The 23245-nt window shown below is 37.0% G+C and overlaps 1 protein-coding gene across 1 annotated transcript in view; it reads left to right on the top strand.

The window, feature by feature from the left end:
- Positions 1-23245, top strand: part of PTPN13 (protein tyrosine phosphatase non-receptor type 13) — a 303937-nt gene that overhangs the window by 182680 nt on the left and 98012 nt on the right. The window contains exons 16-22 of the mRNA XM_042782048.1: positions 1454-1616; positions 6289-6706; positions 6853-6947; positions 8717-8773; positions 19423-19512; positions 19853-19960; positions 20133-20264. Of these exons, the coding sequence (XP_042637982.1) occupies positions 1454-1616; positions 6289-6706; positions 6853-6947; positions 8717-8773; positions 19423-19512; positions 19853-19960; positions 20133-20264 (1063 nt within the window). The remainder of the gene's footprint in view (positions 1-1453; positions 1617-6288; positions 6707-6852; positions 6948-8716; positions 8774-19422; positions 19513-19852; positions 19961-20132; positions 20265-23245) is intronic.

Genomic DNA, 23245 nt, shown 5'->3' with positions numbered 1-23245 from the left:
GATTGTGGGGCTGGCGTGGGATCGGGCAGTGTTTCGTTCTGCTGTGCATGGGGTCGCTATGAGTCAGAAACGACTCAACAGCACTTAACAACAACAACATACTACTGGTAGGAGCTCTGGTAGCATAGTGCCTGAGGCACCTGACTGCTAACCAGAAAGCTGGCAGTTCAAACCCACCAGCTGCTCCTGGGAAGGAAGGTTGGGCAATCTACTTCCATAGTGATACCGCCTCGGAAACCCAAGGAGGGGTCGCTATGAGTTGGTCCAACTTGATGGCACGTAACAACAACAACAACATACCACTGGTATTCAAGATACTAGTTTGGGACTACTATATCTTTAATTCCTGTCTAACAGTTACTGATTTCTTCTTTTAACAAAGAGAGAAGTGGTTTAGACCCAGAGATTTCATTAGCAATAGTAGCTAGGTAGAACTTAATAATGTTGTTCTGTTTTTATTGTATCTATTGGAATGAATTTGTATCTGTAAGAAAAATCATTTAAAAAACTAATAAATAAACAACAACAAATGATGAAGGTGGTACTTAAATGGCTGAAGTTCATATGATACTCTGTTACCTTTTGTGAGCCTACTAAATCTGTTTGTTCTACACCTATTTCTGCATTTGGAGTAAAGGCAAGTGTCATGAAGTAGAAAAAAAAATTGCACACTAGAAGAATTTAAGTGCTAGAGTAGAATCTAACTAGACATAAGTAATTCTACAGACACGTTAGTGATAGGTACTTGAATATCAATTGCTAGTCTTTCAGGACATGTGGATCTCCTCCTTACTACGTCAGTGCTAATTAATTTGGGGATGCCCTCTTTCACAGGAGGCATTCCTTTTTCAAGAAACATCATGGTGATAAAGTTGATACATGCTTCTCTGCCTTTCTCTGATTTGAGCAAGAATCACTATCTGTAAATACTGATGTGGTTCATCTCTCAACCCAGCAGAGTTGTTATCCAGTGTCTCTCCCAATCCCACATTTTCTTCAGCTGTCCCAGCCTTCATGCCACCTAAATTCTACTTGATTGCATCACAGCTCCTGTCATTATGAATAAAGTAATTCTTGGTGAATTTTGATTTTGTTACGCAAGGGCGTAGAACAAATATTTCTCATTATTTCTTTTTCAGATAGCTTTAATGTTGTTAAAAGATTTCTGTAAACTCAAAGATAAATAATGCCAGTAAAAGAAACCATATTTCTCTTGCTAGTGACTTATATATAGTCTGATTTGGGCTATAGTTTCAAAATGTAACAAGTGATATTGTATTTTTTTGTATATAAGATTATAGTTTTGTATTAGATGTAGGTCAAGGAATACTCTTGTTTAGTATTAAAAAATATAATATCTCACCTTATTACTTATAGTTCAGATAATGTGGTCATATAAAAAAGTCACAGAGAAATTTTTTCTTATTATTAATACCCTTAATTAATATTATAGAAAAAGAAAATCACATTGCAAAATACATCAGATGGAATAAAACACGCCTTCCAGACAGACAACAGTAAAGTATGCCAGTACCTGCTGCACCTCTGCTCCTCCCAGCATAAATTCCAGCTGCAGATGAGAGCAAGACAGAGCAACCAAGATGCCCAAGATATTGGTAAGGAGATGCAGATGTGTCTAGGGTGTATGCATGGTATTTGCCACAAATTTTAAAAGAACTCCCATAGAATGAGATAAAGTACAAGGCTTATAGACATGAAGTGATTTAGTCCACCTTATAAAGATGTCACAAATGAAGCTAAGGTTTCAACTTCATGTTCATTTTGAAAATAATACTCAGAAAATCAGTGTCAAAGAGTACCTGTTAGAAAGTCTCTTGTGCTTAGCAATAGTTTAAGCAATGTAGGTAGTATGCACATGTATACAGTAAACTTACATTTTACTTAGGAAGGGGACTCCAAAATACATGAAGCAATAATATATAATAGAAGTTCAAGATTTTAATAATAGGAGATTATATCCAACAGATTCTGTACTCTGTATCACAAGAGGAGAGGTAGATGAAGGCTAGAGTAGTTGAGATGTAACAATTGAATTGGAATTTGAAAGACAAAAATAATTTAAGTAGGTTGAACATAAATGCAAGGGCTTTCCAAATGTGGGAAAGAATATACAAAACAAAGTGGTATTGGGCAGGAGGTGTGATATGTGCACTGAGAACAGTGAAAATAGTGAACCACAACAGTTTGTGGACAGTAACTTTTCCACCTATTAGTCTTACTTGGATTCATCCCTACTCTGAGGTTGAGATGATTAACAATAAAATAGTTGAGATAGTGGTTTCAGTGTCTTTTGAAAAGACAGCAGCTTTTGCGGGAAAAACATCTCAGAACAAAAATATTTAAAGCTTACTCTGCAAGACTTCATGTAGAGATTAGTTACAGAAATCCAGTTCTGCAGTTAATTCTTGCAGATTTAAGTTGAAACATTCTAAAGACTTTGATTTAGAACAAAAAAAATTAGTGGACTAGCACTAATGACTCTGTGCAACAGAGCTCTGTTGAATTCCTTACCTGAAATTTCTCACATTCTGAAATCTTACAGAAAATACTTTCCCAGTAGGATAAGACTGGGTGTGATGGCCATCATATCAGTAGATATTTCTCAGACCTTTCAGAATCCATATGGGGTGAAGCCTTTTGCTTATTAAAAATGAAGATTCTAGGAACTCATCTCAAACTTGGTGAATCACAGTTTTTGGGAACTGGGTCCCTGGAATCTACATTTTAACAGACTTTCCTAAGTAAGAAATTTTATGCATACTAAAATATGATAACCATTGCTAAAAAGTAATCTCATTATGCCTTTTCTTTCACAATGTTGCTAAAAATTTGTATGCTCTTTTTGTTTTCAAAGTACAGTGAAATATCAGTCTTACTAGAGCTGTCAGCATTCCTACTTAGAGTAATATTCTATTTAATACAAACCAGATTTGCATAATTGAAAGTTATATCATTATTGACGTGGTATATAGTGAAAAGAGCCAGAAGACAAACGTGTGTAGCCACACTTCCATCCTCAATATTTCTGATACTGAAAAACAATACATAATAGTTAAGAGCATGCGCTCTGAGGCCAGATCACCAGAGTCCAGTCTGGCTCTGTTACTTACAAGCCTTGAAACTTTGGGCAAGCTGCTTAGATTCTCTGCTGTGGTTTCCCCATCTGCAAAATGATTATCATAATTATACTACATCTTAAAATTGCTGTGAAGACAAAATGAGTTCATTCATGCAAAGCATTTAGAAGAGTGCCTGGTGCAGAGTAAGTATTCAGTAAATATCCATCATTATTATTACCATCACCATTGTCAACATTATTTTTGCTACTATTTTTACCACCACCACCATCACTACTACTGACTGACTTTAGTAACTGACTTTTTGGAGTTTCAGTTTCTTCATCCATGAAATGGGAATACTCTTACTTTCACAGGTTTGTCCCTAGGATCACGACAGCTATTTATCCTTAAATTCATATGTAAAAGCATTTTAAATTTAAGTAAGATCACACTATCTACATCCTTTCCCAGATTTTTTTTTTTAAAACTTCAGGAATTATTTTTTACTTAGAGTCAGGTGAGAAGTAACTACCTTCCTCCTTAACTATGTACTGAACTCCAAGTCATTTACTGTCAAATCGATTCCAACTCACAGAGACCCCATGTGTTGGGGAATAGAACTGTACTCTTTAGGCTTTGCAAGGCTGTGACCTTTCAGAAGCAGATTGCCAGCCCTTTTTTCCTGAGGACCATCTGGATGGGTTGGAACTGCCAAACTTTTGATCAGTATTGGAGCATAACCATTTGTGCCATGAAGGGACTTCTATGTGCTATACAAGTGAAAATAACTGACATCATCTGAAGGTTGATGAAAAACATGTACTACTGCTTTAGAGTCATAGAATTGGTGCTAGATGGACCTTAGTGGCCATTAAGTCCAAAATTTTACTAATGAGGAAAACAGTTTCAGAAAAGTGTTTTGCCGGACCTTAAGCTAGTGTGAGGTCATCCTTGGCTGGAACCCTAATCTCTTAATTCCTAATCCAGTATTCTCTTTTAATGAGTTTCTGAAGAAGTAATTTGCATGGAATTCACTTTACTTAGATTAAGTCATTATTGAGCACTTACTATTCATAAGATAGTATGTTAGCTACTGTGAGATAACAGAAACAAATTAAGTACCTCTTCTCAAAAGACCATAAAATTAAGGTGAAGACACAAAAAAGTACACAGTGGTGCAAGGGAGTGAACAATAGCAAAATCAGATAAAGTAGTATGGATTGCTAACTTAGTATGCAACTAGCAAAAGCCTTTGACTTAAAATTTGAAAAATTGATTTTAGGATATAGGCTCATCCTGATGCCCTTTTTTCTACTGACAGTCCATGTTGGAGTGTGTTCCAGATGAAAGACAATGGGATAGACTAGATAAGTGGACAGTTCATCATCCCATCCCTTGGACATATGCAGTATTTGAAGTCCTACTAGAAGCAGGCTATGGATATATTTGAACTGCATAATACCTGATATGTTCACAAGACAGAAGTAGCCTAAACTAAACTGATTGCCATTATTCCTGTCAAAGTTTGGTCTATATTTCCCTTAAGGGTGAAGAAATCTGTTGGATGTAAAAGCAGTTCCTGGTAATTGAATCTACGTGAAAGTCAGTTTTGCTTCTTTGATTAAAGGCTACTATTCAAGTGAAAGAAAATAGAAATAATGCTATCTGTGCTAATTAAAACCCCAAATTTTAAATTTATGGTCATCTTAGGAATTTTAAACAGAGCTCTTATTTACTATGTTTTAAGCTTGATGGTCCACTTGTACTTCAGAGAAAGAACATTGATGGGTAAATTTTCCTGGAGCCAATGAGACATGATTATTAGTTGAAACTTCTAATGCAGGAATATTAAATGTCTTCAATGTCTTCCTACTTATTTATGCCCGAGATGAAAAATCAATTATTAAAACTCCTAAGATCTGGAAAATAGATGAGCAGAATCTAAAGATCTAAGTCAGAGATCATTTTAAACTACATGCTGTATTTCCTTTATTAAAATAACTTCTCATAGAGATACTACAGTGTTTGACATTTTCTTTTAAATGGTTTCCCCAGATATTTTTCATAGTGGTCACACTGTGTTCTTTATGGAGGGCAACACAGGGGTGATACTTTCCAGGAGACCAAGGGGAAGCTTTGGAATGTGGATCACTAAAGCATGAACACCTGTAAAATTTCAAATATATGCTCCTGGCTCTTTATTGACATGAAAGGATTTTGAAATTCTAAAATTCTCTGGCATAATGCTTCCTGTTAAGAACCTCAAATGTTCAAATACTGATATCGCATTGGCCCTCACACATTAAAATAGCTATTAGTTAAAAACTATCTCTAAATTTAGCCACTGCAAGAAGGCTTTGGATGCATATTTAGGAGTGAAAGAAGTGTAACCATAAAGGGACCCCCCAGTGCTGTGGTCATATTAATATATTAGCAGAAACCAAAAAAAAAGATGTGTAATATTTGCTTCTACTATAGCTGCCGTGTTTCAGTTAAAACATGACGTCAACAAGGTGTGCCTGTGGGATTAGCATAGTAGGGTGAAATAATAAAAGAAATAATTTGCCTTGTGCTTTATTGGTAACAACTCTACTGAGATAAAATTCACACACCATGTAATTTCACCCATTTAAAGTGTATAATTCAGTGGTTTTTAGTATATTCAGAGAGTTGTGTAACCATCACCATAATCTGCCTAAAACTTTTAAAATATAATAAAACTTCTTCTCTGGGTGAAATGCTTCTCTGACAACTGCTTTGTCAGGCAAGTATTCACCACATTGTCCCATTCAGGTTTCTCCCCTCCCTCTCCCCATCCTTGCTTTGCTGATATTTTAGCAGAGACACGACTAGGGTTGAAAATTTCTCTATTCAGATGTCTTTCTCATTTCTAACTGAAACCCATAATTGGGAATTTGGGGTAGTAAGCTTGAACCCCCAATCATTATCAGATCCAAGAGAATCATTACATGAAGGAGGAAGTGAGGCTGTGGCTATGAGAAAGCTAAAGGATGGAGAGATGGTATGAAAACCAGGATCTCCAAAACGCCTTTTGAAAAATCTTTGATTGCCAGACTTTGAAAGCTTCCTACTTATGCTGGCAATCATAATGATTGAAAACTGCATGCTGTATTTCCTTTATTAAAATAACTTCTCATCGAGGTACTGCAGTGTTTCCATTGTGTAAAGCAATCCTGTTTCCTTGTAGAGAGAGCTTCGTTTAGGAGCCTGAATCTCCAAGCAGAGTCTGTTAGAGGATATAATATGGGACGAGCAATCAGCACTGGCAGTCTGGCCAGCAGCACACTGAACAAACTGGCCGTTCGACCCTTGTCAGTGCAAGCTGAGATTCTGAAGAGACTATCCTGCTCAGAGCTGTCGCTTTACCAGCCATTGCAGAACAGTTCAAAAGAGAAGAGTGACAAAGCTTCCTGGGAGGAAAAGCCTAGAGGGATGAGTAAATCATACCACGATCTCAGTCAGGCCTCTCTCTCTCCTCATCGGAAAAATGTCATTGTTAACATGGAATCCCCACCACAAACCATTGAGGAATTGGTGGGAAAACCATTTCACCAGATGGCGAGATCTGACACAGAATCTCTGGCAGAATTCACAAAACTTAATAAGTAAGAACATTATTAACTAACCCAAACTACATATTTGTAAATTCTACATTTCATATGTTTCTTTTTGTTTTGACATTTTATTACTTTCACCATTTTTTTTTTTTACATTGACACTTCCCCCTCCTACCTTCCTTTTCCCCCTTTAGTTCAAAGTCTGTTGCAAGTGTAAATAGAAGTCCTGAGAGGAGGAAACAGGAATCAGACTCATCCATTGAAGACCCTGGTCAAGCATATGGTATAGGTCAGCATAAACAAGCTTACCTTCTTTCTCCCCTACCTTGTGCTTTTAGTGAAAAGTGGACAAGACAGTGTTAATTACCTAATTATTTTTGATTCTGTGTCTTGTTGCCAAAATTGCTTATAAACACAAAATTTCAGGCTGTTTAAAATATGTCAAGTTAAGTAAAATATGGCTTGATGGCACAGACTATTATTTAGCTTCCTCCTACCCACAGTAGACATGGCAGTCATATTGAAAAAACACATACAGCCTTGTACCATTGCTTTTGAAGCACCCTCTTTTGAATTTTCCTTATAAGCCTGTATGAGTGGATTCCAATAATGCTGGTATTTTTTTTCTAAGAAAGTTTTATTTAGGGTGCTTTCAGTTTAACATGGGAGCTCTGGTGGCATAGTGCCTTAAGGCATTTGACTGCTAACCAGAAGACTGGCTGTTCAAACCCACCAGCCCTTCCTCAGAAGGAAGGTTGGGCAATCTACTTTCATAGTGATACCGCCTCAAATACCCAAGGAGGGGTCGTTATGAGTCGGGTCCAACTCGACGGCACATAACAACAGCAAAAACAACAGTTTAACATAAATGGAATTGTCTCTAAAAATATAATTTTATGATTCTTACAAAATGTCCTTTGGTTGGTAGATAAAATTCTTAATCAACTTATGTTTCTTCACCTTCTTCCTGCTGACGCCTATTATTAAATATAGAAGCTGTGTATGTTTCCTATTGCCTTGGGCATCTTCAAAGGAAAATGAACTTGAGTCAGTCACTCAAAGGAGTAGAGAGCTAAGCATATAGGTCTGGACTACAACTCAAAATAGAAAACAGGGGGGAAGACAAGGAAACCCTCTTCTGTTGTTGTTTTACTAAATAATACTACTTAACTCTCTCCCTAGGCCCAAAGGTTAGATAATTGAACCCTAATTACACAAAGTTAAGAATTATTTTTTTATCCTGTAATTAGATTGGGAGTATGTAAAGTAAATGAAGTTAAAAGAGAACTCTATATTATTGTTGATAAATATGGAAATCAAGATTAATTTATTAAGGTGTCTCCCACAACTTTCCAGAATTTACACTGTCATCAATTTCAGTTGAATCAGTAAAAAAAAAAAAAAAATAGGTAAAAGGCAGTATTTCACTCTGTTGGTAAATCTGTGTATTCAAAATCTCCTAAAAATAGCCAAGAAGAGACTGATGACCTATGAAAATAGCCTAAAAAGAGACAAATTCAATCTTTTAAAGGACACTTTTCCAAATATACTCACCTGTAATGGGATTCCGAGCCATTTTTACTGGAAGGCTTTGCTCTAAATAAGAAACCATCACATATCAGAAGTAGAAAAGTCATGAACATAGCAGTTCATCAAAACAAAACCAGATAGAGTAAAATTCATCCATAAAAGGAATTTATTTTCTGCATTTGAGTTTTCATTAAAATTATTCATTCTTATTGGATACTGAATTTTCTTTTAACATGAGCTTTGAAAACTCATTTGTTTTATCATTTTGTATTTGTCAGAAATAATATTTGCATTTAAATTTATTCTACAAGATAATATGCATAACTTGGACTTTAAAAATAGTTAAAATGCCCATTATAAAAGTAAAAATGCCCAAATAAAGTCTGGGAAGACTTTATTTTCCTAGTGTAAATAAAAGAAATGTTGCTGTCTTAATGATGTATTCTTACTAATTTATCAGAAGAATTTATTTATTATCTAGTATCTGACCATTTTATAAAATGTCTAATAATGTAATTTATGTCACAGGAATGACTATGCATAGTTCTGGAAATTCTTCATCCCAAGTACCCTTAAAAGAAAATGGTAGGTTTACAAGTACTTTTCCCCTCATTTCCATCATAGCTTATTTCTTTTCTTGTATTTGATGAGATAGTGTTGGACCTAATATTGAAGTCTTCAATACCATGCAGCTTTAGGCCTTACTTTGGAGTTAAAGGAGATTTGTATTTGTCAGTAGCATGGTGAAGCGATGTGACCTTTCATTTAGGTAGCCTGATGAACCAGAGAAATGATAGATTAGCAACAACGACTTAATTGGAAAGCTAACATAGTAGTTCAGGTGAGAGATACTTTTGATCAAATAGGGTTTTAACTGAGGCATTTATTTTAAAGGATACCTGAGCTGAATCTTGAAATAGAAGGATGATTAATTGAGGCAGAATGGTGGGGATGAGCATGGAGACATGAGAGCAGATAAGATAACAAATTCAGGGAATTTCAAGAGTCTAAGTACGGAGGAGGTCTTGCGGGGAAGGTAAAGCTGGAGAGCTAAATAGGGACCAGATTATTAAAGCACGCTGAGTCTTATCCTAAACATTATAGGGAGAATCTTAAAGAATTTATGTGTTGAAATTTATATTTTAGAAGGAGTCCTAAAAGAAACAAAGTTGTAGGAAGAAGTCCAGAAATTTTCAATGCATTAAAAGTGGATTCAAATTTATTAAGATTTATGTTACAAAATGCTTTCATGTACATTATCTTATTTGATCTTTCTAATAACTTTCATAGGTAGAAAGATGCTTTATTACCCTTTATATACTACTTGCTTCTAAAAATATTTCAGAACACATTTACCCTAAAACCAAAACCAAACCCACTGTTTTTAAGTCAATTCCAACTTCTAGCGTGACTCTGTGGTACACAGAAGTGCCCCATAAGGTTTCTAAGGCTGTGAATCTTTACAGAAGCAGACTGCCTCATCTTTCTCCCATGAAGCAGCTGGTGGGTTTGAGCCATTGACCTAGTTACCAGCTGAATTAGCCACTGCACCCACCAGAGCTCCTCATTTACCCTCAGACTTTTAAAATGGAAATAACCAAAAGGCTGATGAAAAAGAGGCAAGTATGCTAATCAAAAGTATTTGTATGGTGGAAATTGGTGAAGCTTTAAGTTTAGTTCTCATTTTCCTGGTAAAATCAACACCGAGACCCACTGCCATCAAGTCCATACAGACTTATGGCAACCCTTTAGGACAGACTAGAACTGCCTCACAGGGTTTCCAAGGCTTTAAGTTGTTACAGAAGCAGAGAACCTCATCTTTCTTCCACAGAGCAGTTCATGGGTTCGAACTGCCAAGCTGTTTAACAGCCAAATGGTTTAACCACTATGCCACCAGAGCTCCTCATTTTCCTTATAGCTAAGGCAAAAAGGAAGGCTGAGAATAGGTTGCACCATATGAAACTGCTTTTTTTTAAGGTAGAACTGTCAAATACCACAGTACTAATAGAAATTTGTTGTTGTTGTTGTTATGTGCTGTCGAGTCGACCCCGACTCATAGCGACCCCTCCTTGGGTTTCCGAGGCAGTATCACTATGGAAGTAGGATTGCTCAACCTTCCTTCCAAGGAGTGGCTGGTGGGTTTGAACCGCCAGCCTTCTGGTTAGCAGTCAAGTGCCTTAGGCACCATGCTACCAGAGCTCCTACTAATAGAAATACACAGACTAATTCTTCAAGAGAGGAAGATTTTTCTTGGAAGTAAAATTGTTTCCAAAAGGAAATAATACTCACAGTGTCTTAGACACTTACAGCAAATGAAGGATTATTTTTCATTTCTTGTTTGTTTATTTGTTTAATGTATCAATCCTAAAAAAAAAAAAAAATGGCCTGAGTATTTATCATTAAAAAAATTAGTGAACTTATACTTGGACCTGTTACTAAGACTCTGGTATATAGCTTTCTCTTTTTCTTTTTTTTAAATTTTATTTATTGTGATTTGGGTGAAGATTTAGGTATATAGCTTTCTGATGAACATAGCTTCTTATGTGAACTAAATTGAGAATACTTACATACCTAAAAACAGCTTAATTATTAATATGTACCTGATGATATTAATTATTGGCTAATGTTCATTGAATGATTACTAGATGCAAACCACTATTCTAAGCACTTTCTATTTATTTCACATTAACCCCTATAACTACCCTATGAGGTGTGTGCTGTTAGTCCTTTTTACAGGTGAGATGATCAAAGCATAGACATGTTGAATTATGTAGAAGGTTATAGAACTTAGCAGAGTCGGAGCCATGATTTGAACACAGGTAGCCTGGTTAAGACGCTTGACTGCTAACCAGACGGCTGGCGGTTCAAACCCACCAGCCACTCCTCGGAAGGAAGATGGGGCAATCTACTTCCGTAGAGATACTGCCTCGGAAACCCAAGGAGGGGTCGCTATGAGTCGGGTCTGACTCAATGGCAAATAACAACAACAACAACAAGCCTGTTTACAGGGCCCATGCTCTTCACCACTCTTTGCCTCCCAAGCATGACAGCAAAAACAAAACTCTTTGCCCTTGAGTCGATTCCGACTCATACAGACCCATGGGACATAGTAGAACTGCCCTTTCCAAGGCTGTAAATCTTTATGGAAGCAGACTGCCATATCTTTCTACAGCAGAGTGACTGGTAGGTTCTAACTGTTGACTTTTTTGGTTAGCAGCTAAGTGCTTTAACCACTGTGCAAGCAGGTCACTTCCAAAGCATGACAAAAACAAAACCAAACCCACTGTCATCGAATCGATTCTGACTCAAAACGACCCTCATTGGGTTTCCAAGGCTGTAAATCTTTATGGAAGTAAATTGCTTCATCTTTCTCTCATGGAGGAGCTGGTAGGTTTGAAGTGTTGACCTTCTAGTTAGCAGCCAGATATCTTATTCACTACGCCTTCCCAAGCATGACAATGCCTAATTATTCTTCTTTTAAAAAAAAAACTTTTCCATAGTAGCTGCACCATTTTACATCCCCACCAGCATTAACTCCACATTCACACTAACACTTGCTAGTTTCTGTTTTTTTGTTTTTTTTTTCTGATAATAGCCATCTTAGTGGGTGTGAGGTAGTATCTCATTACGGTTTTGATATGCATTTCCCTAGTGACTAATGGAGGGGCCCTGATGGGGCTGTAGTTAAGGCGTTGGGCTGGTAACAAAAAGGTCAGTGGTTCCAACCCATCAACCACTCTGTGGGAGAAAAAAATGAGGCAATCTGCTTTGTAAAGATTTATAGACTTGTAAACCCTATGTGGCAATTCTACTCTGTCCTGTGGGCCACTATGAGTCAGAATCGACTCAGTGGCAATGGGTAGTGACTAATGACATTGATCATATATTCTTCTGCTTATTGGCCATTTGTATACTTTGGAGAAATGTCCATTTAAGTCCTTTGCCCATTTTTTAATTAGGTTGTTTGTCTTTTTGGTGTTGAGTGACAATGCCTAATTATTCTTAGGTATCATGTCTCTCAGCTAAACTTTTGAAAGAAGCTGGATGATAATCTGTTCAAGGGAGAGAACCTGAAATGTGATTTAATCCAGGTTCTCATTGGGGAAATATGAATTTAGATTGGATACCAAGTGAATATGTACAGGGTAGATTTTCTGTAAAACCTTTAAATCCTCATTGCTCCACCTGCTTCCTATAGAGGAAAGGCCAGTCCACCTTTTTATGGAGGTTGTGTCCTTGTCAACCTACATCAAAGTCATGTTTCTCCTTCAGTTCTCTATGAATCTGCCCAAGTAGCCTGAATTAGAACTCTGTTGAGAATCTTGAGGTTTCACATAAGAGGGCATGGCAGAGATGTTTTTCCAAATAAGGTAACCTAAAAGTTAAATTACTTGCCCATGAGTTTTATTCTAATTTCTATATTCTTCCTTCTGATCAAAATTATTACATGGAAATTGGAAATTATTACATGGAAACTAATTAATATTGAATTTTTTGTCACTTAATACAAAGACCAATGTATAAAATTCCGTATTACTTTTTGTAACCCCCAGATATTCTTAAAGAATGTGAAACTTTGAAAGAGAAGATAAAAGAAAAAAGTCACAAGTCCTTTAATCATCTCACACTTTGAAACAGAGACATGGAAAAAATTCTAATCCCTTGGTTAATAGTGATTTCCAAATAAGGTTGCTCCATCTTTCAAAAACCACACTGCTTACAATACTCCTTGGTAAAAGAGTAAAATCAAAAACTATATAAATATGCAAAACTTATGTAAAATTTATTTTTAATGTTTCATGTTACTGTGCAATAATTGAAAAGTAATATTTAGCTACGTTTGTCCCACTGTGTCCTAAAGTATCCAAACCACAAAATGCACGCGAGCTTTTTATGAGTTTAAACACGGCAATCTTAAAAATCTTAAAGCAAAAATAAAATGAGGGAGGAGAGAAGAACCTCTTACAAAAGAGGTTCTATAGGTGCACAGTAACAACATGGTACAGACACTGGAACTTTCCCTCCATATTAAAATGTATCACTGCCTTTATGAACATTCTTAATTCCATGTAATAAAATGTTGTATGAGTAGAATTAAGATTTTAAAACACACTGCTTAGTCAGATGTCAAGAACCAGTGTAATTTCAAATGCTAGTTGTTTTCCCTCTTAGTTAAACCACTTGGCTGCTAACTGAAAGATTGGTGGTCCAAACCCATGAGCCAACAACCCATGGCAGAAATATATGACAGTTTGCCTCTGGTAAGATTTGCAGCCTTGGAAACCCATGAGGCAGTTCTACTATGTGCTGTGGGGTCACTATGAGTCCAAATCAACTTGATGACACTGGGTTTTTTGTTATTGTTGTTTTTTAAGGCTTAATTAGAATACATACAAATTATACATAATGAAAATTTTAATACAAACAAAAAATCCTAAATGCTCACAAAGGATTGAAGAGATAGGGAATTAACCAGAAGTAAAAGGATTAACTAAATTGAGGACTTAGAGAAACATTAAAGTTTAATCCAAGCCAAGCCTTTTCATTGTATGGATTACTTAAATGGGTCCTAGAGATGTTAAGTGGCCTCAGCTCACTCAGCTAATTAGTTCTGTTACAGACATAAAACTCCAGGATTTCAGTTATGATCCTTTTATCTGTCACCCAAGCAGATACCATATTAGGTAATATAGCAAGTAAAAACACCTCTTTGTTTTCATACCATTATGATGCTACTGACCCTTCATCTGCAAGGTCCATGATTTGAGTCTTTTTCCCTAGGGAGCATGATAGATTGATCCAGAGCCCCTTTTTTAATTCACCTCCTCTTCAAATCAATGGCATGGATCTACCTAACAGTTGGCTGGGGTCAGTGAACAAAAAAAAATTTTTTGGGGGTAGTTCTGGATTTTTTTTTTATTGTTTGTTTGGGGTTTGTTGGTTTTATTTGTTGGCTGTTGACTCACACTGAGATTGATCCTATAGCTTTGGCCTCCTCAGAATCATGCTCAGAATCACTGGGAAAGTGAATTTGTTCAGTCATAGACTACGATATCTATGTACAAGTATTGTATCTGTTAGTACAACTATTGTAATTGTGGACTGCATAGTATCCACATAAACCTTATGAAAGAAAGATAAAGAAGACAATAGAGCAACAGTTTATAATGCAGAAAGAGTATACATTTACTTCCTGAATTATATACATCTATCAACTCTTCTTAAAGTATTTCCCAGGTAAACTAATGGGAATGGAACCTGCGTAAAGAACTGAATATTTCAAATTGAAGTTATTTTCCACTTTAAAGGTGCCCTGGTGGCTCAGGGGTTAAGCACTTGGCTGCTTGCTAATCAAAAGTTTGGCAGCTTGAACCCACTATCACAGGAGAAAGATGTGGCAGTCTGCTTCTATAAGGATTTATAGCCTTGGAAGCCGTATGGAGCAGTTCTACTCTGTCCTGTAGGGTCACTATGAGTCAGAATTGACTCGATGGCATTGGGTTTATTTATTTGTTTTGCAATTGAAAGTTTGTTTTGTTTTTACAAATTTTGCTGTGTGTATGGAATATATTTAACAGGAGAAGAAACTTGTTTTAAGGATTTGAAAACATACACTTTGAATATTAATGCTTATTTCCATATAGTAATTAAAATAACAGAGAAATATTTTAGTGTTTGAAATACCTAGCTGCCTCACTTTCAGAAATTCAGAAATTCTATTCAATCTTTATTTAATTCTACAAATGCCATTCATTTTACTTGGGTTTTCATATGCTGTATATGCTCAGTTCCTCTTTCCTCTTATTTTAAACTAATAGGAGAAATATTTTGAACATCTCCTATGTGAAGAGAATACCAAGATTATTAGAAACCCAGCATGTGCCCAGTACTGTTCAGTAGAATGCAGCTGCACACCAACACCCTTTCTTCCTTTTGTCCTTATGTTAATAAGTCACTTTACACCACCCAGACTAGGAGGGAAGGGGTGTGAGGGAGGTTGCTCTGTTAAAAGAGTTGATTAGCAAAGCTTCCCTTTCGATCAGCTGTTTGCCAGATCTTATACTCTACTCAAACTGATCTATGACATTTCCCTGGAACATTTTCTGCCTTCTTGCCACCTCAGCTTTTGCAGTGTCTTACTTGCTTTATAACCATCTCCATATTCCACTTTTTAAAATCCTACCCTACTCCCTGTAAGTCTTTCCCTTTACTTCCAGCAGAAAGAAGCTTCACCACTCTCATAGCTGCTGAGGCACTTCTTAGGACCTCACTTCTATGTCTGACTTTTGCTTTGTAATGTAGCTATTTACTACTAATACGAAGACTGTCTCATTGCTCTTGTAGCCGAATGTTATTTAGCTCACATTTACTGTGCTAGCCACTTCCATGTACATTCTCTCATTCTGTTTCTCAAAGAGCCTAATGAGGCTTTGAAAGGAAAGTGACTTCAGTAAACAATTGAAGGATGGAAGAAGAGTTGAATAAATTCATGAATAGTCAAATCGTAGTGGTGAACCCTTGAATATAGAGAGTTTACTCTGTTGCTTCTAGCTCTGTCTCTGGTGCTGCTGAATCCATTTCAACTCCTAGCAACCCCATATGATGGCGTAGAACTGTCCACATAGGGTTTCTTGGCTGTTGTCCTTACAGAAGCAGATTGCCAGGCCTTTCTTCCATGGAGCCTAGAGAAAAAATAAACATGCAAAAATATCTATACACACATCTCTTAGCCAAACGAATAACACAAATAACCAGTCCTGTTAGTACTAATGTTGTAATTGGAAGAAAATAGCCACTTTATTTTTTAATTATTTGAAAGAACACCTGTGACTTCTAGCAGATACTCCATATCAACATTAAGAATATTGATCAGTTTTTTAATTGAGGGCAGATGCACTCTGTATAAATCAAATTGACTTTGTCTTCACAAAAGCTTATATAAAACATAGCACAGTTATCTATTTTTCTTTCTGTAGTTGGAGTTCTAAACTGCGCACATGGAATCACTGAGTTGGAATCAACTCTATGGCAACTAACAACAACAAATCTTAGTTGGGGTGAGGAGAGTAGCAAATCTGCAGTCATTACTTTCCCTGTGCTCTTTTCTCCACTGCTTCTTTCCTTTCATTCTCTCTGTACTGTCTAGAAATTTGCTTTTCCTGGGATCTATAAACCTCAAGAAAAGGAGCTTTGGTGGAGTAGTGGTTTAAAGCAGTTGGCTGCTAACCAAAAGGTCAGCAGTTCAAACCCACCAGCCACTCGGAAACCCAAGGAGGGGTCGCTAAGAGTCGGGGCCGACTCGATGGCAAATAACAACAACAACAACAAGCCACTAGAGGGAGAAAGATGAGGCAGTCAGCTTCCATGAAAATTTACAGCCTTGGAAACCCTACAAGGCAGTTCTACTCTGTCCTATTGGGTCATTATTAGTCAGAACCAACATCATGGCAGTGGATTTTGGGCTTTGAGCCTTAGGACTTCTCAAGTACCACAGAGTGGTGAATTTCATCAGTTTCCAAGGATTCTAATTCCAGGGGAAGCAGGTACTTAAATTTGAAGAAATGGAAATTCAAAACCATCATCATCTTCTAATTACTTTACAAAGCTCTTTGCTTTTATCTCTTCCTGCCTACCACCTCACAAACATGGTCACGTGGACACTCTACTGATTTCCTGTCTTGACCTCACTCTTTTATAAGTTTACATTTTTTTTTAAGTTTTATTCCTCTTTTATTTTGTGTGTTTCAGGGCTTCAAACCAATTCAAACTGGCTCAATCATAACCTATATAGCAAAAATCAGAACAGACCTGAATTCTTTAAATTTGGATGAAGCAGAATGATAACCAAAATGGGAAAAATTTTGAGTCAAAGTCCTAGAATAGGAGACTCAGTGAAAGCATAGTGAGCTCTTTCAGGAGACTGATGTGGGAGATTGGATTATTGCTAGTACTATGGAGTGTGACACATTTAAACGGTATAGTGAGCCACCTTCTTTGAGCAGGGCACCATTGTTTCCAACTCTGCCCATCAAGAGATTTGGTTGCTTTCCTACATGCATGCTGCCCTTGTTTTCTGAGGGGGATAAGTTTCTAGCAGGGTGTTGACCCATAATTTCTCCTGTTCCAGTTCACCCACATTTTACTAATTGAAGTCCATTCCAGTTTTACTTTGTTGGCATGACTGAACCAGTTCAAAGCCCTGGTTTTGTTCTAGCTGAAGCTAGAGCTAATTGCCTAATTTGGGATAAAAGTATCTAAAATTCTGAGATAATTTCATTAAATTAGCATTAAATAACGATGGACATTTATCTACTTCCATAGTGATACTGCCTCGGAAACCCAAGGAGGGGTCACTATGAGTCGGGTCCGACTCCACAGTACATAACAACGACAACAACCATCCAACATATAAGGTTCACTCCTTTGCCCAGTGATATTTTTTTGGAACCTCATTAATTATTAAAATTACAGAATTACTATTTAATACATTAGAAATATTGGGTTGGTACTTTGTTATTGACTATAAATATAGGTCAAAAGGAAACAGTAGAATAGGAGCAGGTATGTTATGGGAGCTGGCAAACTTCCACTAAAATGGTACTTAAAGGGACAAGATTAATGTCAATTCATTTCTGAGAGTGATTGTTACTGTTTTCTGAAACTAAAGATTATTTCTAGAATGTAAAGTATCACATTCACATCAATAGGCATTAATACTGTTGTATAATAAAGTTAACTAAGTTTTTCTTTTTATAACACACTAATTTAAACTTTATATCAGATATTGACAAGTACAGAAATAAAGTCTGTGTTCATTGTGCTTTGATTATTACAAAAATGCATATAAAAACTTAAGAAAATCCTGATTTATGCTTTAGTAAGCCATAATCTTTAATTTTCCAAAAGCTGCAGTATTCTTAGAGCCACTGTGTAGAGTGAAATTTGAAGGTTTAACTTTCAGAAATATCTTTCTGAGTGTGTTGAACTCATTCACCACCACTGCCACCAGCTTCATACACAGACCAGTTCGAACAATCAAATTGTAATTGACATTAAGAAACGTGTGTGTGTGTGTGTGTACACACATGCATATGCACATGTCTTTAAATGCTTGGATTGGGAAGTTGGTGAAATATTCTTTATTAACGTGGCAATTAAGTGACATATATTAATTAAGTGAATATTTCTGAATGATTAACTTATTAGAGAAAAAATGTGGAAATAAGAAAAGTAAATTCTAGTTCTGATGCTGACATTCAGTTGATTTCACTAACATTTATGAAGTACTGACTTCAAGTATTCTGGGCTGTGATACTAGCTGTAATGATAGCCGGTCACAAACTCTGTATACCTCATCTACAAAACAACAGCTAAAAATGGCTTTATGTACCTCATTAGATTATTCCACAAGTAAAATGAGAAATGAATGAATGCCCCTTGTGAATCTAAATGTGCTAGAAAACCAAATAACCAAACCTACTGCCATTGAGTCAATTCTGACTCATAGTGACCCTTTGGGGCAGGGTAGAACTGCCTCATAGGGTTTCCAAGGCTATAAATCTTTATGGAAGCAGACTGCCTCATCTTTCTCCCACAGAGCAGCTGGTGGATTCAAACCACTGACCTTTTGGTTAACAGCTGGATACTTTAACCACAGTACCACCAGAGCTCCTTTTTAAGTGTACTAGACAGATCATTATTAGTGGGATTTAAAAAAAAAAAAAAAAGATCCAGGTTCTTACTGTTGCTGTTTACTCTAGAACTTACTAGGAATATTTTGCTCATAAATAAAAATGTCACCTTTTTTAAGAGGGAAATTCCTAATATATTGGCATTGTGAAATTCAGAGAGAATCAACTGTGATATACAGAAAGACATGTGGAGTAAGAAAACCTAAGTTTAAGATCTAGCTGTTTCTTGTACTAGCTAAGTAAACCTGCTCAAATCATTTAACATCTTCAGATTTAGTTACCCATTTGGAACTGAAATATACTTATTTCACAAGAAACATTTTATGATGAATAGAGGTGGTAACATATAGTTATTTTGTAAACTATAAGTCACTAAAAATTTAATATGATGATAATATTAGTAATTTTAAAATACATGTTTTTAAGTGACCCCTAACAATCTCTTAACGAACCTTGTTAACACTAAAATTGGAACAAGCTGAAAGTCTTAAGTGCCTGAGCATATTATATTTATTTTATTTTAAAATTATAAATTTCCAATAGATGTGCTACACAAGAGATGGAGCATTGTATCTTCACCAGAAAGGGAGATCACCTTGGTGAACCTGAAAAAAGATGCGAAGTATGGCTTAGGTAAGTCACTGTGGTATTCTTAAAGATCTGTGAGAATTCAGAGAAAATATATAGTATAGACTTTGGCATTGAAAGACCAATCCATTTCTGATCAAGATACGGCTGCACACCCACAGCTCCACATCACTCTATCTGGCCTGTCTGGAAATGCTAGAGAAATGCCTACAAGCAATAATTTCACAGTGACCAGATTTAACAGGTAGTTCCACCTCACAGATGTTACCTTTCAATGATATTTGCTATAGGGAGTCACCACACTTTTGTATTTTCAGGAGTCTAATCCTTAGTCATTGAAGGCACTGATATCAAGAAGATCTCATTAAAATGTGCTATTTCATAGGGTTTCAAATTATTGGTGGGGAGAAGATGGGAAGACTGGATCTAGGGGTATTTATCAGCTCAATTACCCCCGGGGGACCAGCTGACTTGGATGGATGCTTAAAGCCAGGTACTTGACATTTTGGCAATTTCCTAAGTACTTATGGGCATGAATTTGCACAGGTGGCAGAAATAGAATTTAGGAAAAACAAAATACTAAGGGGGATAGTATCTCTAAGATTTAGCATGTGTTTGTTGTTGAAAATACTGGATTGGTGAGATCACTTTACCTCTTTGTACAGGAGACCGTTTGATATCTGTGAATAGTGTGAGTCTTGAGGGGGTCAGCCACCATGCTGCAATTGAAATTTTGCAAAATGCACCTGAAGATGTGACACTTGTTATCTCTCAGCCAAAAGAAAAAATATCCAAAGGTAAATTTGTGTTCCTCACCTATGTATTCTAGTATGTATGTATGTATGTATGTATAATTTGGGAGCTCTGGTGGCGTAGTGCCTAAGGCATCTGACTGCTAATCAGAAGCCTGGTGGTTCAAACCCACCAGCCACTCCTTGGAAGGAAGATTGGGCAATCTACTTCTGTAGTGATACCACCTTGGAAACCCAAAGAGGGGTCGCTATGAGTCGAATCTCACTCAACGGCAGTGAGTTTGTGCTTGTTTTTGTTTTTTTTTTTTTTTTGTTATGTAGAATACAATTATATATTGTAGTATGTATTCACTTTTCACAAGAGCTTCAATACATTGGCCCAGTAAACTGGATTTAAGCTTCTTATTTCCTTTCTAGTTATTTGGTATGTGTAGTTCTTGGTGTTTTGGTTTCTGCATCAGTCTGACTTCTTCATTCAACACTTCAAAGCTTTTCTGTCTCATTCCTCTTTAGTGACAAATGCACAAAACCATTTTATTGTGCAAAGTTGATGTCACTGGAATAAATGTTGACCATTTGATGTGTTCCATCTTCATTTTACAAGTCAGAAACAGAATTATTTATTATTGTGTAGTTATCAATGAAGTTCTATCTTGAACTAGACAACAAAAAGGAAAAAGAGAAACAACAATAGCAAACTAAACGAAATGCAATGCACTGCCGTTGAGTCAGATCCTACTTATAGCGACCCCTCCTTGGGTTTCTGAGGCAGTATCACTATGGAGGTAGATTTTCCAACCTTCCTTCTGAGGAGTGGCTGATGGGTTTAAATAGCCAGCCTTCTGGTTAGCAGTCAAATGCCTTGGGCACTATGCCACCAGAGCTCCTAATAGCAAAAACTAGAAACATAAAAAGAAGACCATATCGTTTTGTTTCTAAGATAACCCCTGTTGGAGGGAACACAGCCAGATAGGTAGACAGAAGTATTGATTTAGGTGAAGGGAAGGGCAGTGTACCAAAAGTGAGTGATCAACACGGTGGCAATGAGGAAGAAGAAGACAGACAGATACACGGGAGGTACAGACAACAAAAATGAACGTTTTGCATGTACAGTACTGCGTTGTCAGTGATGGCAAGCATTGATCTATGGATGAATAGATGAGTAGACAGGCTGATTGATCAGGTATGTCTAGGCATGGGGGAGTGTGCCCATGACCATGTATTGGGTTAGCAGATGTTATTTCTACATGTGTATTTGTATGTGCTGTAAGAATATCTGGGTGTATAGTGGAACTGACAAGGAACAAGGTTATGGTGGCTTCTTGGCCACAGACAACCACCAAGAGGGAGCAAGTAGTTAGACCTGTGTGCTTGGGATCATGGTCACAAGAAACGTCAGGCTCAACTGGCATAACGTACTACACAAAACATTGTTCTACATCCTACTTGTGAGCAGTGACTGGGGTCTTAAAGCTTGCAAGCAGCCATCTAGATGCAACGATGGGTCTCTCCTTGTCCAGAGCAAAGAAGAATGAAGAAAATCAAAGACTCATGGAAACAATTAGTTCAAGGGGGTAGTAGACCATGTGATCCTCAACCTATATGACCATGAGACCAGAAGAACTAGATGGTGCCTGGCTACCACTGTCAACTGCTCGGAAAAGGGATCAGTGCAGGAGATCCTGGATAGAATGGGAAAACAATGTGAAACAAAACTCAAAATCAAAAAAAAAAAAAAAAAAAAAAGACCAGGTTTTCTTGGTCTGATAGAGCCTGGTGAGACCCCTGAGACTATGGCCCCTAGTAACCCTTCAGGTCTGGAACTGAACTCACTCCTCTCGCTTCCAGCCAAACAATAGACAGGTGAATGGGGTGAACATTTACATCAGGTAGATACACTCCTTCAGTCAATCAGTTGTGGGAGAACAGAAGGGCACTGTTTGCACAGGGAGATAGCTGGGGGTGGTGCATGGAAGGGAAGGACACAGGGAAGAGATAACTATAGAGAGGAAGTGGGAAGAGGACTGTTCCACTGTGGGAAATTGCAGTCAGTCTCATGAAACAAAATGTGTATGAACTGCTGTATGGAAAATGAATTTTCTCTTTGTGATTCACCGAAATCACAATATAAATAAATAAATAAATAAAAAGATAACCCCTATCATTAGCTTGTTGTAAGAGGACAGGCACTTGACAAAGATCAGAAGATCGGAGTCTGAGCTGGGCTACTACTGCTTATTAGGAACTCTGGTGGCATAGTGCCTAAGGCATTTGACTGCTAACCAGAAGGCTGGCGGTTCAAATCCACCAGCCAGTCCTTGGATTGTGCAATCTACTTCCATAGAGTACCACCTCAGAAACCCAAGGAGGGGTCACTATGAGTTGGATCTGACTCAAACGGCAGCGAGTTTTTGAGTGAGTACTGCTTATTAGCTGTATGACTTAAGGTCTCTTGAGTCAGTTGTGCAAACATTTTTTGTTTGTGTTTTTGTTTTTTTTTTTTTTTAATGAGAAAACAATGAGCTTCTCCCTCCCCTGTCTGCTTTGCCCAGAGTTCTTATGAGTATCAGCTGGTGGGTCAGTGTTTGTGAAAGAAGTATACCCAGTGTGCAGGAGCAGTGCCGCATCATGGGCAATAGGGAAGGCTCCAGAGTCAGGCTATGCAGGGTCAGGTTCTGTCTCCTCCACCACTTAAATCTCCATGTCTTAAGTAAATCACCTGAAGTTTCTAAACCTAGCTGTACTCATATATCAAGCAATGAATATAAAAATGCCTTTCTTATAGATTATGAAAATTAAATCATATAATGCATGTAAAAATTGGCACAGTGCTAGCAGATGTTAGGCGCTTAAATGTAAGTTTTAGCTGTCTTTGTTAATAAATGTATTTTTTAAATATTGAAGTGCTATATATATGTAAGGTACTTTCATCCCAAAGGTATTAGGAAATATCTCAAAAAAAAAACTAATAAACACAATGGAATACTATACAACACTAAAGAATAATGTAGAATCTGCAAAACACC

Source organism: Orycteropus afer, unplaced genomic scaffold (assembly GCF_000298275.1).
Source record: "Orycteropus afer afer isolate SDZICR_OR568_19922 unplaced genomic scaffold, OryAfe1.0 scaffold00227, whole genome shotgun sequence".
Taxonomy (NCBI): Eukaryota; Metazoa; Chordata; class Mammalia; order Tubulidentata; family Orycteropodidae; genus Orycteropus; species Orycteropus afer.
This window is presented reverse-complemented; position numbering and strand designations above follow the sequence as displayed.